At 32.7% G+C, this 16,805-nt stretch overlaps 2 protein-coding genes across 2 annotated transcripts in view; one reads left to right on the forward strand and one right to left on the reverse strand.

Annotated features, from left to right (window-relative positions):
* The first annotated feature begins 1,472 nt into the window (after nucleotides 1-1,472).
* Nucleotides 1,473-6,764, forward strand: LOC138328551 (spermatogenesis-associated protein 4-like). The gene is made up of 6 exons (XM_069275405.1): nucleotides 1,473-1,575; nucleotides 3,248-3,377; nucleotides 3,974-4,092; nucleotides 4,263-4,425; nucleotides 4,737-4,923; nucleotides 5,453-6,764. The coding sequence occupies exons 1-6, from the start codon at nucleotides 1,499-1,501 to the stop codon at nucleotides 5,554-5,556; spliced, it is 780 nt and encodes a 259-aa protein (XP_069131506.1). The 5' UTR covers nucleotides 1,473-1,498; the 3' UTR covers nucleotides 5,557-6,764.
* Nucleotides 6,765-8,146: 1,382 nt separating this feature from the next.
* Nucleotides 8,147-16,805, reverse strand: part of LOC138328552 (copper-transporting ATPase 1-like) — a 41,026-nt gene continuing 32,367 nt past the window's right edge. The window contains exons 15-21 of the mRNA XM_069275406.1: nucleotides 16,189-16,399; nucleotides 15,419-15,586; nucleotides 14,856-14,998; nucleotides 14,247-14,450; nucleotides 13,360-13,477; nucleotides 10,690-10,792; nucleotides 8,147-10,335 (exon numbers count right to left, since the gene is read on the reverse strand). Coding sequence (XP_069131507.1) covers nucleotides 10,110-10,335; nucleotides 10,690-10,792; nucleotides 13,360-13,477; nucleotides 14,247-14,450; nucleotides 14,856-14,998; nucleotides 15,419-15,586; nucleotides 16,189-16,399 — 1,173 coding nt within the window. The 3' untranslated portion in view covers nucleotides 8,147-10,109. The remainder of the gene's footprint in view (nucleotides 10,336-10,689; nucleotides 10,793-13,359; nucleotides 13,478-14,246; nucleotides 14,451-14,855; nucleotides 14,999-15,418; nucleotides 15,587-16,188; nucleotides 16,400-16,805) is intronic.

Here is a 16,805-nt window from a genome sequence, read left to right on the forward strand (position 1 = left end):
TTGATATGAAGTTTAAACCAGATTCTAAATTTGAAAATAAAAAATACCACAATTATGCAAAAAAAAAATAAAAATTCTGACGGTTTCAAATGTTCTACCTTAATTGTTCATGTAGTTCGTCAGGGATCCATTTTGGGTCCACTTTTGTTTTTGTTGTATTTTTCTGATATAAATGATATTATTTCCATTGATATAACACTATATCTATTTCTGCGAAGTAAAATTATTAATGATAAAACAATGTAACATCATCATTTAGGGCAGGTCACCCTTGTCAAATTTGGCTCTGTGGAGGTTGGGGGAACTTAATGTGACGACACCATCACAATTAGATCTTGTTAAAACCTGTGTAATCCGGAACCTGTAAATACTGACCAAGTGTGCTGGTTCCCATGATATACTTGGGAGTTAAGGGGTTAAGACATGTTATAGTGTATTTTCATCCTTCACTCATAACCAGTTTATATAATTATCTAATGTTGTTTGTCCAGAGCTCTATTACAGTTTTAATACCTGAAATACAATGTACTTTCACATTTAATTACCTTTCTTAATGGAATTGCAATGAGGAACCAATTTATAAATAACAAAATGAAAATTGACCACTGACAGTGATTTCGAAAATTGCTTAGTATACCTGATAAGTTTTGGAATTTCAATGACAGATTCAACAAAGGCCTGATTATTATTTGTTTGGGGCTATGCATAAACCAGCCAACTTTAATAAACAGTTTTTTTTTCAGTTTGGATAAGTCAAAGGCATCAACGTTTACTTTGTTAGTTGAAAGAGTTTTCTCAAAGGTGGTAATTATAGATGGTTCAAAGCCTTCATGAAAAACACAGAAAATGAGCACCTCTAGTCAACTAAACCTGCCTATTTTATTAGGATTTTTTATTTGCTTAATATTTATATATATAATATTTGGTAAAAAAAAATCTTCATAATCTAGAATCATACAAAACCAAATGCAATTTTATGTTAAACATTCCAGCTAGGGGTACTCTAGTCCACTAAACCTGTCTATATTATTAGGATTTTTTATTTGCCTAAGATATGTGTATTTATTATCAGGCAAATTCTAAAAAAAATAATGAAGTTTTTGTATTAATTGAAAAAAATCATGATACGTTTTGTATATATCATCACTTGGCTTCAAATATTTTTAATGAAAAAAATGAATGAAAATATCAAAATTAAGCACAAATATGTACCTAATTTACTACTGAAAATGAAAAAAATATGTCTTATTCTAATTATAAAAAGGGTTACGTAAAAATAAGTATTCATAACTAGGAATCCGAAATATAGATTTATTTTTCCGATTCCGGAATTTGGTACGCACCATTTTCAATTTTAAATTTATAATCTATCGTATCGTCATCTATGTTAAGTGACGCTTGAATTATACAAATTTGTGCGACTGTGTCAAGCACCAAATTGACCTAGATTGGTTCTTATTTTGTTGCTCATGACAACAAAAGGAATCGGTGGGTAAAGATGTCTGGTTTACCTCGGGAAGTTCTCAAATGGATCCAGAGTTTGGATCTCACATGGCAAATAAAGACACCAAAATGGTGAGTAATTAATCTAGATAACATACTTTATATATTTGGATATTGATGAACGCGTTACGGGAAAGTTTACAGTCCAAGTCGATAAACTGAAGACAGGGCATGAGCTCGCTAATTTGATACCAGTTGTACACTGTCAAGTTGTCAACCATAAACATATTTGATATGTTTACCATAAACTTTGTTGGTGGTGCTTGTTACGTAACTATGTACAAATTCACTGTTTGGAAATTTTGATTAAAAATCAACAACATAGAACAGCTACATGTACATGCAGACAAATTACATACACTCCCCTCCCCACCACAATATGGCGTACAATACAATACAACTGCAACAATATGGGATCCTTTAACTGAAGCAGCTGTAAACAATGCACCACACTTAATGTCTCCTCTATAGCCCTAAATTGAAGCCCTTGTGCACTAGTCATTGCACTATTCAATACTGACCAGTGACCTGTTCCACAGGAGTTTTTTTTTATCTATTGACAGAACGTCAAACTCATGTTGCTGTACTTAATGAGGAATGTTCTGGACTTAATGAGGAAATCTTACTGTCTGTTAACAGAATAGACGGGTATTTTTCTGGAATAACCATGGTAGATCATATCTTATTACAAAATTTGTAAGATTTGAAGTGTATAAACAAAAATCATTGTAATAATCTTACACGTCTCTTCGCCACCTTAGGGGAATCCTTTTGACAAAATCTTCAATTATGACAATTAAAGGAGAAATATCAAACAGATATTCCAGGTAGTCAGTGGATTCTAAATCAAATTATAAGTCATACATCTACATACAGTATGTTAGATAATTCTTAAATTTACTATAGGACCTAATTAAAGGTCTGGGTGGAAGTGTTCATAATGGAAACAAAACAACCATATATATATATAAAACATTAGAATATTTCATCAGTGTCTTTTCACTTTTCGTTAACAGGGACCTGACCAATGGATACTTAGTTGCAGAAATATTTTCATGGTACTTTCCACAAGATATCCAGATTTTCATCATTGAAAGTTTTAAATTTGTTTTGCCTTCATCCAATATGGCGTACAATACAATACAACTGCAACAATATGGGATCCTTTAACTGAAGCAGCTGTAAACAATGCACCACACTTAATGTCTCCTCTATAGCCCTAAATTGAAGCCCTTGTGCACTAGTCATTGCACTATTCAATACTGACCAGTGACCTATTCCACAGGAGTTTTTTTTATCTATTGACAGAATGTCAAACTCATGTTGCTGTACTTAGACATGTTATGGACTTAATGAGGAAATCTTACTGTCTGTTAACAGAATAGACGGGTATTTTTCTGGAATAACCATGGTAGATCATATCTTATTACAAAATTTGTAAGATTTGAAGTGTATAAACAAAAATCATTGTAATAATCTTACACGTCTCTGCCACCTTAGGGGAATCCTTTTGACAAAATCTTCAATTATGGCAGTTAAAGGAGAAATATCAAACAGATATAGTCAGTGGATTCTAAATCAAATTATAAGTCATGCATCTACATACAGTATGTTAGATAATTCTTAAATTTACAATAGGACCTAATTAAAGGTTTGGGTGGAAGTGTTCATAATGGAAACAAAACAACCATATATATAAAACATTAGAATATTTCATCAGTGTCTTTTCACTTTTCGTTAACAGGGACCTGACCAATGGATACTTAGTTGCAGAAATATTTTCATGGTACTTTCCACAAGATATCCAGATGCATTCTTATAACAATGGAACTTCATTAGACTCAAAGTTAAGAAATTGGAGCTTACTCAAATTGGTAAGTATTTTCATCAAAAGGAATTGAAAGTTTTAAATTTGTTTTTTTAGTGCCATCTCAATTTTACCTAATAATATTTACATTTTCACTGCAGTTCCACTATGTATAACCTTACCAAGCGCAGTTGGCAGTCATATAGGCAATGAACTATAATCGCTTATTATGACGTCATTATCATTGTGGTGTCACAATTGTCATGCCAGCGATCGCAGAAAACGACTGTTCAAATGGCTGTTCCATCCTTGACGATAACGAATGATTAATCCATTATAGATGCAAAATCCCTTGGTATTTCAAGAAAAATTGTAACCAAATGTAAATATAAGCATTGAACGTCTTTCAGTTGGTATTCATAGCCAATATGAATGCCAACTGGACAGAGGCAAATTCCATGAAGCACAACTGAAAGACGTTCAATGCTTAAATGATAGCCTAAAAAATGTCCTCATTTTAGTGTCATTGTACGTTTATATGATTTCTTTATGTCAATGAATTTATGTCTCTATTATTCATGAATGTTGCATTTGTTATTACTGTCTCCCTCTTAAGGTACCATTAAAACTGTTTGATTATTTTCTACATGTTGTATTTTTCAGTTCATTAAAAGACACAACCTAGATATAGCTGAGGAGCTGTTAGAAGGAACTATTCATTGTAAGGAAGGAGCATCAACTCTCCTTACCGAACGCATCTATGAAATTTTAACCAACAGAAAGTAAGATATAATAGTTTATAATCATCTTTGACCGTCTTATGCTATTTTGAATTTCTTTACTTTAGTTTAAATTCATTTCAATCAGATGTCTTTGAGGAGATCTATAAACCTTTTTCTTCGATTTAAATGAGATTTTTTTATCTTCATAAAAATAACATGTTTTATTTTAGAGTACGGAAACAAACAAAGGATGATGAAATTGATTTTACTGACCGAGCGTACCAGAACAGATTACCCATGCATGCAAGATCAACGGCTTCTAAAGCTGTGAAAAATAACCTCAGGATCACAGAAACAATGGCCGATCAGAATCTCATCCTCAGTGCTCAAAAGGTAATATTTCTAAAATCTCATCTTAATTGCTCAAAAGGTAATATTTCTAAAATCTCATCTTAATTGCTCAAAAGGTAATATTTCTAAAATCTCATCTTAATTGCTCAAAAGGTAATATCTGTAAAATCTCATCTTAATTGCTCAAAAGGTAACATTTCTAAAATCTCATCTTCATTGCTCAAAAGTTATATTTCTAAAATTTCATTTTCGCTGCTCAAAAAGTAATATTTCCAAAATTTCATTCTCGTTGCTCAAAAGGTATATATTCTCCAACCAAAATCTCATTATCAGTACAAAATTTTTTGTTGCAGTCTCAAAAAATTATCAACGATCACATTGAACACCGTCGACAGGAAAGGTACGAGAATCCTGTCCGATTCAATGTTAAGCCAACACTTGGAGAGAGAAGCCTACGAAGACCTCCTGCTCAGCCCAAACAGCCCACATACGAAACAGACAAAACTCTGGACTCTATTGGACAGGATGGACCTCACCCAGGTACATAAATAAATATGCAATCAAAAACCTTCCTGAGCAACCACCCCTATATAAGGACCACCTGTTTAATAAAACCACTTTCTCAAGGGTCCTTAAGGGCTAATTTCAACCCAATTTGTCCGGTGTATGAAGACCACCTGGCTATAAAGACCATTTTTCTTGGTCACTTAGGTGAAATTTATGGACAGGTTGGCTACATTTGACTGTATTTCATGCAATAATAAATCACACTTCAAAGATTCTTCAACGCAGAGAGAACTTAATCAATAGTATTTTTTTCTATATTACAATTACTCTTGTATAATTAAAAAAAAAATGTAATAAAGTTTGCTTTACGTTTGGTGCATGCAGACACTTCATTCAATATGGGGGGTGGAGTGCAAAGGAATTTTTTTCTGAAACAAATTAATAATTTTCAATTTTATCAATATTAATTTTAAATTAGAAGCTTAAACTTTTCAAAGAATTATAAAGTTAAAAGTGGAAAGCATTAATTAATATTCTAAATATGATACTTTTTTTCTTTCAGAATTACCTGCATATTCTCGAGAACCAAGTGTACAGTTTAAAGAAATACAAGTGAACCAAGTAGACAAATCAGCACTTTATAATATGCCTGTCCAGGGATTCTAATCATAGATTGAAGAACAAAGAAAGGGAAATAAATGTGAACACTAAGTTGTCATCGTCATCATCATCAGAGTACACAGCACATTGGTGGAAGGGAGACAACTTTAAAGTTGATTAAAGGGAGATAACTTAAAAGGGAGAAAACTTTACCTAAATCTTACAGATGTGACAAGAACTTCTGTAAAGATTATTGTGGTAGTTATAAGGTAATTAAATCAAAGCAGATGGTTATACTAAGTTCGAATATATATAACTAAAATGACATATGAAGCACTCGGTGGTAAAGGTGTAAAAAGCGTGGTTCATTAATTTATAACCACAAAAATTGTAGCCTATCAATTCCAATCACACTCAATATATTACACACCTACATGTGTACATGTTCGATATTCAAAGTAAGTGTATGCCTGTGTATCACAATAACAATGCTCTAATCTAGATAAAATATGCAGCTTAAATAAATATTCAATTCTTAAGGAATACCTAGCATGAGATATTTATGTATCGGTAAATTATTCTATCATTCAAATCATGTTTGAAAATTCATGAGATTTAAGTTTGGTTTAGTATTGATAATGATGTGGAAATTGAATGTTTCATGGTGCGATTTAAGGATGGTACATTATGTATATATACATGTATTTTAGTGACTTTTACCTCGTACTATATACATGCTCTCTATACAGATTTTATGTGTATACCAAGATAATGTCACATAAATTATATTAAGGGGTTTATAGGAGAATAAAAATATTTATCTACATTTCTCTTCTTGAATATGATACTATAACTTGACTTGAAGTTAGTGATATAAATTATATCTCTTATTTAACGTTTTATTATTATTTCTAAATATTTCATTGTCATACTTGAAATGAACAAGTATATGACATAAAAATGGCTCTTGATGATTAGTTACTACAGTCGGTGTCAATTTCCTATTAATAACATTTCAGTTTGAGTCGGTTTTAAACAAGATGATATTTCTAGTATTATATGACAAAGTTGTAGTTTTGATATGATCATAACTATAATTTTACCTCCACGCAGTCTCAACACTACGATAGTAGGTAAAGTTACAGTTATGATACATGACAAAATATTATCGCATATGATTTTATAATCAGAATGCCAAATACTGTATTTATAAGCTTATGATTCTGATTCTTTGTTACGGGATCTATCCTAATAATGAAGATGTCTTATTGCAATTTATAATTGTTTTGTTATGAATGTGTATAAGGAATAAACATGTAAAAAACATAGAAACTTGCAACTCATCTGGTTTTATTACGTCGCCCCATAAATTTTCATAATTTAACCACCATGGGTGCTTACAACCTTGCTTGCCAAGGGTATAAGTTTGATTCTCTTCCTATTACCCTTGGCATATCTCACTTCAGAACAGGTGTTTTTGCTTTCAAATTCTGATTGGATGCGGCTAGGTTCAGGTGACCAATGAAAACGCAGCTTTGATATGTCAACAAAACTGAATTGAAGCGATAGTATAGTGACCTACATTTGTATAATGAGGCATCAGGCATGTCATGCCTGTCAACATCAACTGCTAGCGAAGTTATATTACTATCTATTTAATCAATTAGATGTTTTATACCAGCTAAATGAACGTCTCGGAGACCTTGCTCTCCAAACAGATTGGAAACTACGTGCGTGGTTTATGTTTCACAAATTAAACAATTAAAAGATATACTGCGATCTCGTTACAAAATTGGACATTGCAGAACTTCTGCATGAAACACAAAAAACTGGTGTCCGAACTAACTAATAAACAAATGACTCACACACATGTTCATCTTTGGTATTTTGAATCTGTCTCAAACAACACGCGTGTTTCATAGGGCGCTGCCATTTTTCAAAGATACAACAATAATACGAGCTTTTTAATTGATTGCTTATTACGTAAATAGAAGGGGCGCAACTGCAGTGATCCAGCAGGTGGCGCAGTGCGGGACCACCCATTCTAAAGTGGGATATGCCAAGGGCAGTAGGAAGAGAATCGGACTAATACTCTTGGCTAGCGAAGTTGGGGTGCTTATTGAGTCCAATATGGTACATAAGTTGTCTCCCTTTATTACATTGCTGGGCCATTTTCGTTTATTCGAACAACTCGTCTGTTACTTTAGTAAAACAGTTGTCAAACAAGTAAAATGACAAAACACGTTGGCAAGTACTTCTTACTAAAGCAGTTGCCATGCCAATCACCACAAATGTGTGTAGAACTACAGTTTAGTAAAGCAGTTGTCATGTCGGCTGATATGGGCCATCGTAGAAAACAATATAAAATCACCAGGTCTGTCTTTTTTTAATTCATTAACAAACAACAAGGTCTAACCAGTCAAACCACGTAATCAAATACAGCTGTGGATATACACATAATCTGAAGCTATTTCCAATTAACGTTTGTTAATGTGACTAAATCATGAGGTACCATGTGGTACATGAATTGGTCCCATCAAAGAGAAAACCTGTCAATTCTTTTATAATTAGTTCCAAAACAAACTGTTTTATTTCAAATATAAATATACATCAAACAGTATGCTTTTATAACAAAAAAAACAAACTTTGCTCAGAATTCAGTTATAATATAAGACTTTATTGCGTGTTTACATGGATTCTTTAAGTAGCACAAGTCAAAAATAATCACATCATCAAATTTGCATCAATTCTGAATACAATGTAATGTATTTTGCGTTGTAATTTTTGACAAACATACAATCATTGAGGCCAATTTCTTACCCTGTCACTGAAGTGCAATCTTAAGCGTCATTTCTTCAAACACGGTCGGCCTGGCCGTAGGTTAAATTCTAGATGTTGGATTAAGTCAGCGTATTACCTTGTACAAAATCAACGACAATGTAACCTTGTTAACTTGTATAACTTGAAGATACTGTTTATATATTAGTATTGTGTTGGTCCCAACCATATTAGATACTAAATTTCGTAACTCATTGCACTCATAAAATCAAATGACTTCCACAGTTCTGCTGACTTCTTCAGTAACAAGGATCAGCTGAATATATAGTGTATACATACATATATATAAATACAAAATTATCACAAAGCTTATTTCAAAGCTTATTAAGTACTGAAGAAATATCTAGGATTCATCAGAAACATGTAATATTTGTGACAATAACACTCAACGCTTCCCTCCAAATCAGATCACAGACGTAAAAAACACTCGTCCTCCATCGGTATAAATAACAAAATATAGACCTCCTCTTCATCAAGCAAATATAACACTTTTCCCTAGAGTTTGTAAATTACAAACCCAAACCAGCATGATCCCTCTGTTTTTGTGTCCAACTAAAAAGACATTTCTACAAAATGATGTGAAATTTCAAACAAAAAGACAATATCATAATGCTTGAAATATACAGTATGAAGAAATCTAGTTGTGATCTGAATATCAATTGTAAGCACATTTATAGCAATACACATTATAAGGCACAACAAAAAAGGCTACAAAATATATAGAGTCCAATTACTAGGTATATACATTAACAAAATATAATATCAGGATGAAAATGTTATCAAAAAACAATATATATACCTGCAAGAAAGACATGCCAATTTCATTCTGCATACAGTTTTTTCAGTAAAAACAAAAATTCAAGCAACTCAATAACATTTTAGCAACCTTAACTTATTTACCATCCAACAAAATAAAATCTATCAAAACTGAACTTTTTCAAGAATTGTCTGCATGATAGCAAAATAGTAACTGGTAGTCATCTTAAAGATAAATTGGCAGTAAGATATTGATAAATTGATTTTTATTTCCAAATTTATCCACACATGTCCTGACATGCATTTGCCAATTTAATCTTTTTTGAAAGAAAATCAATTTGGAAAATATTTAAGTCATCTTTCAGTGATTCTCTACTATTTTTAGACAATTTTCAGATTTTAACCTCTTTGTTACTTTTAAGGGGCTTATTTAAACTTGAATATGGGTATATCTGGTATACAACATAATTTAAGGAAGAGACTTTCAGAAAGATGACAATTTATCTATTTTAACACAATTATTTGTCCTTTTTCTCCACATAATATATCTATAACTGAGTATCTTTTAAAATCCTACTCAACCCTGATACTCCTCAAATAGATTTACAATGAAATATTACATTTTTTATGGAATTCAATCGAGTTACTGATGTATGATGTGTAAAGTAACTAATGAAATGATCACATGACCCAATACTTTAGGACATTGTAGATAATGTTGATATTGTGAGAGAGACATGCTATGTAGTGAGACAGTCACATGACCCTTCATACCTAATGTGATGGTCACATGACCCATGATACATATTGTGATGATCACATGACCCTTGAGACATAATATGATGGTCACATGACCTTTATACATACTATGATGGTCACATGACCCATTATTGTGAGAGTAACATGATTTTGTGAGTCTGGTTATATAATGTTAATAGAATCTGCTGTAAATTATCCACTTCAAATCAACTTTCAATATCCCATCAAACTGGATCCTTCAGATAAATTCTACTTCTCCATCAGAATCAGAAAGTGATGCTGTGTCCAGTAAACTGAGATGGTCTGTTGTTACCGGCTTTTTTTTCTTTTCCACTCAGCCGTGACAGAATGCTACCCTGTTTACTATTCTCGCGACTATAACGTTCCTCCTCAATCCCGCGATGTATGGAGATGTTGTCCAAATCTTGGTCCTCTTGAAACTGTTTCATGTAGTTAGAAGTCAAATACTTTTGTCTACTGGTTTTCTTGAATCTAAAAATACACAAAAGAAAAAAAATTTTAGAAGTCCTTACGCAAGCTTTTAAGAACGATCATACCAGATCATGAATTACCTTTTTTCAAAATTACAAATAACTGCCACTAGTTTCGAAAAAATACATTCAAAGTTTGACAGTTAAAGACCCATCACATCATTGTTCACGGTATTGAGATAATCCTGTTTAATAGTTATCGACAGCATTGGGGGTCTTGAGAAACTAATTTAAAAAACCAATAAGTCCTACCTTTGAAAAAGAAATAATGTTTAAATATGATGCCATGATCACCAGAAGGGTGGACTAATAAAATCTCAGACTGACATATCACTGTCATTGAAAGTATACTTACGTCTTGATGAAGAGTGAGGACATCACCACGGAGACAGAGGACATGGCCATAGCAGCTGAAGCCATCCATGGCTTCATGGATAAACCAACGGGCATAAAAATACCTGTATAATGATAATCATATAATTAGGTTCGTGTTTCTACTGTAAACATTACAGTAAGCCTAAGTAATCAAGTAATTACATATGTGTATTTACCTATAGTCTAAAGTAATCAAGAAATTACACATGTGTATTTACCTATAGTCTAAAGTAATCAAGTAATTACACATGTGTATTTACCTATAGTCTAAGGTAATCAAGTAATTACACATGTGTATTTACCTATAGTCTAAAGTAATCAAGTAATTACACATGTGTATTTACCTATAGTCTAAGGTAATCACGTAATTAAACATGTGTATTTACCTATAGTCTAAAGTAATCAAGTAATTACACTTGTGTATTTACCTATAGTCTAAGGTAATCACGTAATTACACATGTGTATTTACCTATAGTCTAAGGTAATCAAGTAATTACACATGTGTATTTACCTATAGTCTAAAGTAATCAAGTAATTACACATGTGTATTTACCTATAGTCTAAAGTAATCAAGTAATTACACATGTGTATTTACCTATAGTCTAAAGTAATCAAGTAATCACACATGTGTATTTACCTATAGTCTAAAGTAATCAAGTAATTACATCTGGGTTTTTACCTATAGTCTAAAGTAATCAAGTAATTACATATGTGTATTTACCTATAGTCTAAAGTAATCAAGTAATTACACATGTGTATTTACCTATAGTCTAAGGTAATCAAGTAATTACACATGTGTATTTACCTATAGTCTAAGGTAATCAAGTAATTACATATATGTATTTACCTATAGTCTATAAAGGTAATCAAGTAATTACATCTGTGTATTTACCTATAGTCTAAGGTAATCAAGTAATTACACATGTGTATTTACCTATAGTCTAAGGTAATCAAGTAATTACACATGTGTATTTACCTATAGTCTAAGGTAATCAAGTAATTACACATGTGTATTTACCTATAGTCTAAAGGTAATCAAGTAATTACACATGTGTATTTACCTATAGTCTAAGGTAATCAAGTAATTACATATGTGTATTTACCTATAGTCTAAAGTAATCAAGTAATTACACATGTGTATTTACCTATAGTCTATAAAGTAATCAAGTAATTACACATGTGTATTTACCTATAGTCAAAGGTAATCAAGTTATTACACTCAAGAAATTACATATGTGTATTTACCTATAGTCTAAGGTAATCAAGTAATTACATATGTGTATTTACCTATAGTCTAAGGTAATCAAGTAATTACACATGTGTATTTACCTATAGTCTAAGGTAATCAAGTAATTACATATGTGTATTTACCTATAGTCTAAGGTAATCAAGTAATCACACATGTGTATTTACCTATAGTCTAAAGTAATCAAGTAATAACATATGTGTATTTACCTATAGTCAAAGGTAATCAAGTTATTACACCCATGTTTTTACCTATAGTTTAAGGTAATCAAGTAATTACATATGTGTATTTACCTATAGTCTAAGGTAATTAATTAATTTCATCTGTGTATTTACCTATAGTCTAAGGTAATCAAGTTATTGCACCCGTGTATTTACCTATATTTTAAGGTAATCAAGTAATTGCACCCATGTATTTACCTATAGTTTAAGGTAATCAAGTAATTACATATGTGTATTTACCTATAGTCTTAGGTAATCCAGTAATTTCATATGTGTATTTACCTATAGTCTAAGGTAATCAAGTAATTACATATGTGTATTTACCTATAGTCTAAGGTAATCAAGTAATTACATATGTGTATTTACCTATAGTCTAAGGTAATCAAGTTATTGCACCCGTGTATTTACCTATAGTCTAAGGTAATCAAGTAATTACATATGTGTATTTACCTATAGTCTAAGGTAATCAAGTAATTACATATGTGTATTTACCTATAGTCTAAGGTAATCAAGTAATTACATATGTGTATTTACCTATAGTCTAAGGTAATTAAGTAATTACATATGTGTATTTACCTATAGTCTAAGGTAATCAAGTAATTACATATGTGTATTTACCTATAGTCTAAGGTAATCAAGTAATTACATATGTGTATTTACCTATAGTCTAAGGTAATCAAGTAATTACATATGTGTATTTACCTATAGTCTAAGGTAATCAAGTTATTGCACCTGTGTATTTACCTATAGTCTAAGGTAATCAAGTAATTACATATGTGTATTTACCTATAGTCTAAGGTAATCAAGTAATTACATATGTGTATTTACCTATAGTCTAAGGTAATCAAGTAATTACATCTGTGTATTTACCTATAGTCTAAGGTAATTAAGTAATTACATATGTGTATTTACAAGAGTCTTATTCAATTTACTGCCTTCTTATCTGATCACTCAATTTATTGCTCTTCTGCTTCGGAAAACTCATAAAAGCTATAAACCTATAAGCTGAAAAGCCCAAATTAGGCTTGGGAATATTGTATTGTCAGTACACATGTATTTGGTTAATTATAAGCTTTGTATGAGATTCTAAAGTGGCATAATCATTATTCATACTGCTAGAAGATAAAAAACAACTGAAATTTGATAAGTTTCTCAAAGAAAACCTCATTCTCATTAACCCACCTGCAGCAATAGGGATTCCTATGAGGTTGTAGACTGAGGCAGCCACAAAGTTGATGCGAATTCTGCGCACTGTCATCTTAGATAGCTTGATGGCGGCCGTCACATCCATAAGGTCATTCTGTAAGAAGAATACAAACTGTTACACACTCACCTGAACAATATAGAAGTCTGATGTCTTACTGGATAAAGTAAAAAGGCATACCAGAAACTGACTTCAGAAATGACTTAATCTTTAAGTAACAATTTCAAGAGCAAATTGAATGTTTTCAGAAACAAATTCTAAACAGAAGTAACATTGAGATGTAGTCTGTTTCATTATTTATATGTTTTCAGATATAACGATTTGCAAGCCATTACCCATAAATACATTGGTATACAAGAAACAATTATATAAAAGAGAGAATGAAAGTGCGGTTTGTGTTGCATATCACAAATAAATTTCATGTTAATAAGAATTTTAGTTTTCTTGTGGCGTCAATTGGTTGGATATTTGGGTTGAAAAGTTCTATAATATTCAAGTCTATGATTTCTATATAATAAATGGCCGAAGGTCTCTGCATTGTTTTTTCATACCTTTGGTTTTTACAAGCTCGCCCTCACGACGGTCAATGTATAACTATATATCCTGTATTGGCATATTACAGAGTTATCTGCCCTTGCCTGTAGGTATTAATTGTGGCATCATGTGTTTGTGAGCGCAACGTCATACTTTTCGGAGAAAACAATGACGTCACAATGGATACCTAACGTAAGGGAGGTAACTCTGTTTTATGCAAAAGAATTATCATAAGAAACATCAGTGAGAGTTTTAGTGCTTTATGTTTATTCTGATACAGTTTCTCCAATTAACATTTATAGCCAATTCTGAAGAGGGAAAAACACAATACCTGAATAAGTACGATGTCGGCGGCTTCCACAGCGACATCTGTGCCTGTTCCTATGGCGATGCCGACGTCAGCCTGAGCCAGGGCAGGCGAGTCATTGACTCCATCACCAACCATAGCCACTTTAAAACCTTGACCCTGTAGCTGTTTGATCTTCTTCACCTTGTGTGATGGCAGTACTTCAGCAAACACTTTATGTATACCAACCTTTAAAAAAAAAAGATATTGTTACTAATACAAATGTATATATGTGGTTCTAAAAAGCAACCATAAAAACAGAAAAAAAATTCATGATATACTGTAAATTAAAAGTAGAGCATTGCTCAACAAGGTCGTAGAAAAAAAAACCTGACAGGCACTAAATTTCATTCAAAAATACTTTTAACAAACTTTCTTTCATGTGTGATTTATTTTTCATGGTAAATTTATCGAAGTTTATCTCATGAAGTTAATAAATCAAAAGGTTTTCCATTCAATTTTAAATCCACAAAACCTAATCTCCTAAAAATTGTTATGAAACGAAAATCTCAAAATTACTAAGCCGCAGAAGAAAGTTGATTTTCCATATGTTGATATTGACTGAATAAATCATTGACTGACTGAAGTATATACCTGTTTAGCAATGGCTCTAGCTGTTTTCTGGTTGTCGCCGGTGAGTAAGAATACCTGTAAGCCCATCTGTTTGAGGGTGTTCACAGCAAGGTGTGCCTCAGATTTTACTGTATCTGCCACGGCTACCATGGCAACCACAATACCTGAATGGAAAGTCAAAATTCTCATTTAAACCTACATATCCTAGTATTTCTGTATTACATATACATTGTAGCAGTTTATCATATTGTTAAAAATTTACTAATTCTAGTATTTATGTAATACATGTACATATAAATAAAAGTGGTACATGTAGTTTATCACAAATCGAAAATTTCTGTTCCAGAAGATGAATTTTGTTTCGAAACCGTTTTCAAGCAAACCTGGTACTTTTGTTTCTTAGCCCCTGAATAAGTATTTAAATTTGAGGATCTCCTCTGTGAAAAACTTAAAATAAAGCTGATTATCTTCAAATATCTCGATTGGTAAAATTATGTATGGGGCCTTGACAAAGCTACAAATAAGAGTTTGATAATTTTACAATCAATACAGATTACATACTGTTATCTGTGTGATATACATACCATCAATCGCACACAGAACGGCGGTATGACCTTTCTCCTCATGTTCTGACATCGTCTGGTCCATAGCTGGTGTCACCTGGAGACCGTTTCTATGCATCCACTCTCGGTTACCAATCAGTACACGATACTGTCTCGACGCAACAGCACCAAGGGATTCCACTTCAACATCTGGATCACACAAATGTTTGTGTACAGATATTATCAAATGTATAAATACAGCTACATAATGTGTAACTTTAGGCTAACTCTGTTATATACAAGTATCTTCTGAATAAGAATTCCAATTATTAACAAAAATATCTCGGGAAACAGGAAAGAACTGGACTCCCTCAAATTTGGTTGTTCAAGGTCCATATTTTGGCAAACCGGTATTCAACCAGTAAGTTGTGTCTGTCCCTATAACCACCCCATCACCCCTTTTTGAAGCCTCAAAATCATTTACCTCGAAGTAAAAGCATGCTAAAAATATGACAACCAACAATTTCTGAATTTGCTCCCTTTGCAAATGGATTTATGGCTTATATTGTAGAATGATTTTATAAAAGGCTAATCCAAAATCTTAAATTATTTACCCTGGACACTTATTGAATCAAATATGGTAAGTGGGTGATTTTTCCCTGGACACTTCAGCTTTCGTCCACTACCGACACCTGACACATACCTATATGACCACAGCACATGTTATTGGCTTTGCAGCATCCACTTTCCATATTAATCTGAACAAGGAAGAGCAACAGGATATACAAGATATTTCTATCAATATTTCGTACCTTCGATGTGAAGTGAGTTATTGTCATCCCCTCTGAATGTTACATTATCAGTCTTTACTCTCAAACTTCCAGACTGGTTTTTCTTGTTGTTGACGGCGACCAGATCGACACGCGTCATAAGACCCTCGACATGGCTGACAAGACACTTCAGACCACAACCCGGAACGGCCTGGAAATCCACGGTCTTCCCAAGGGACTCTACTGACAACGTCTGCAACAAAGAGAACGTTATTTTCTCCCATACTTCACAGGGATATCTCGTGGTTGCTAGGGAAAAGATATCTCTATCTTACACAGGGGGGTGTAAGACAGCTCACACGCGCTACACAATAACATGATGTCATCAATACATGCGGCGTAACTGCGGCGCGCATTGTAGATATCGTCATCAATTTTGACTCATAACGACGTTCCTGCGATAATGGCGCAATGAAAAAGCTGGAAACCAAGTGGAATTTCATCATTTTTTCTACTTAGTATGGGAGAAAAAGAATCAAACATGGGTCTGTGAAGTGGACAGGGATATCTCAACCTTCTTGAAAGATTTCTGCCGTCAACCCTCGGCAAGCCTCGGGTTGACCGGCCAAAATCTTTCACTCGGGTTGAGATATCTCTGT

Source organism: Argopecten irradians, chromosome 7, assembly GCF_041381155.1.
Source record: "Argopecten irradians isolate NY chromosome 7, Ai_NY, whole genome shotgun sequence".
NCBI classification, from domain to species: Eukaryota; Metazoa; Mollusca; class Bivalvia; order Pectinida; family Pectinidae; genus Argopecten; species Argopecten irradians.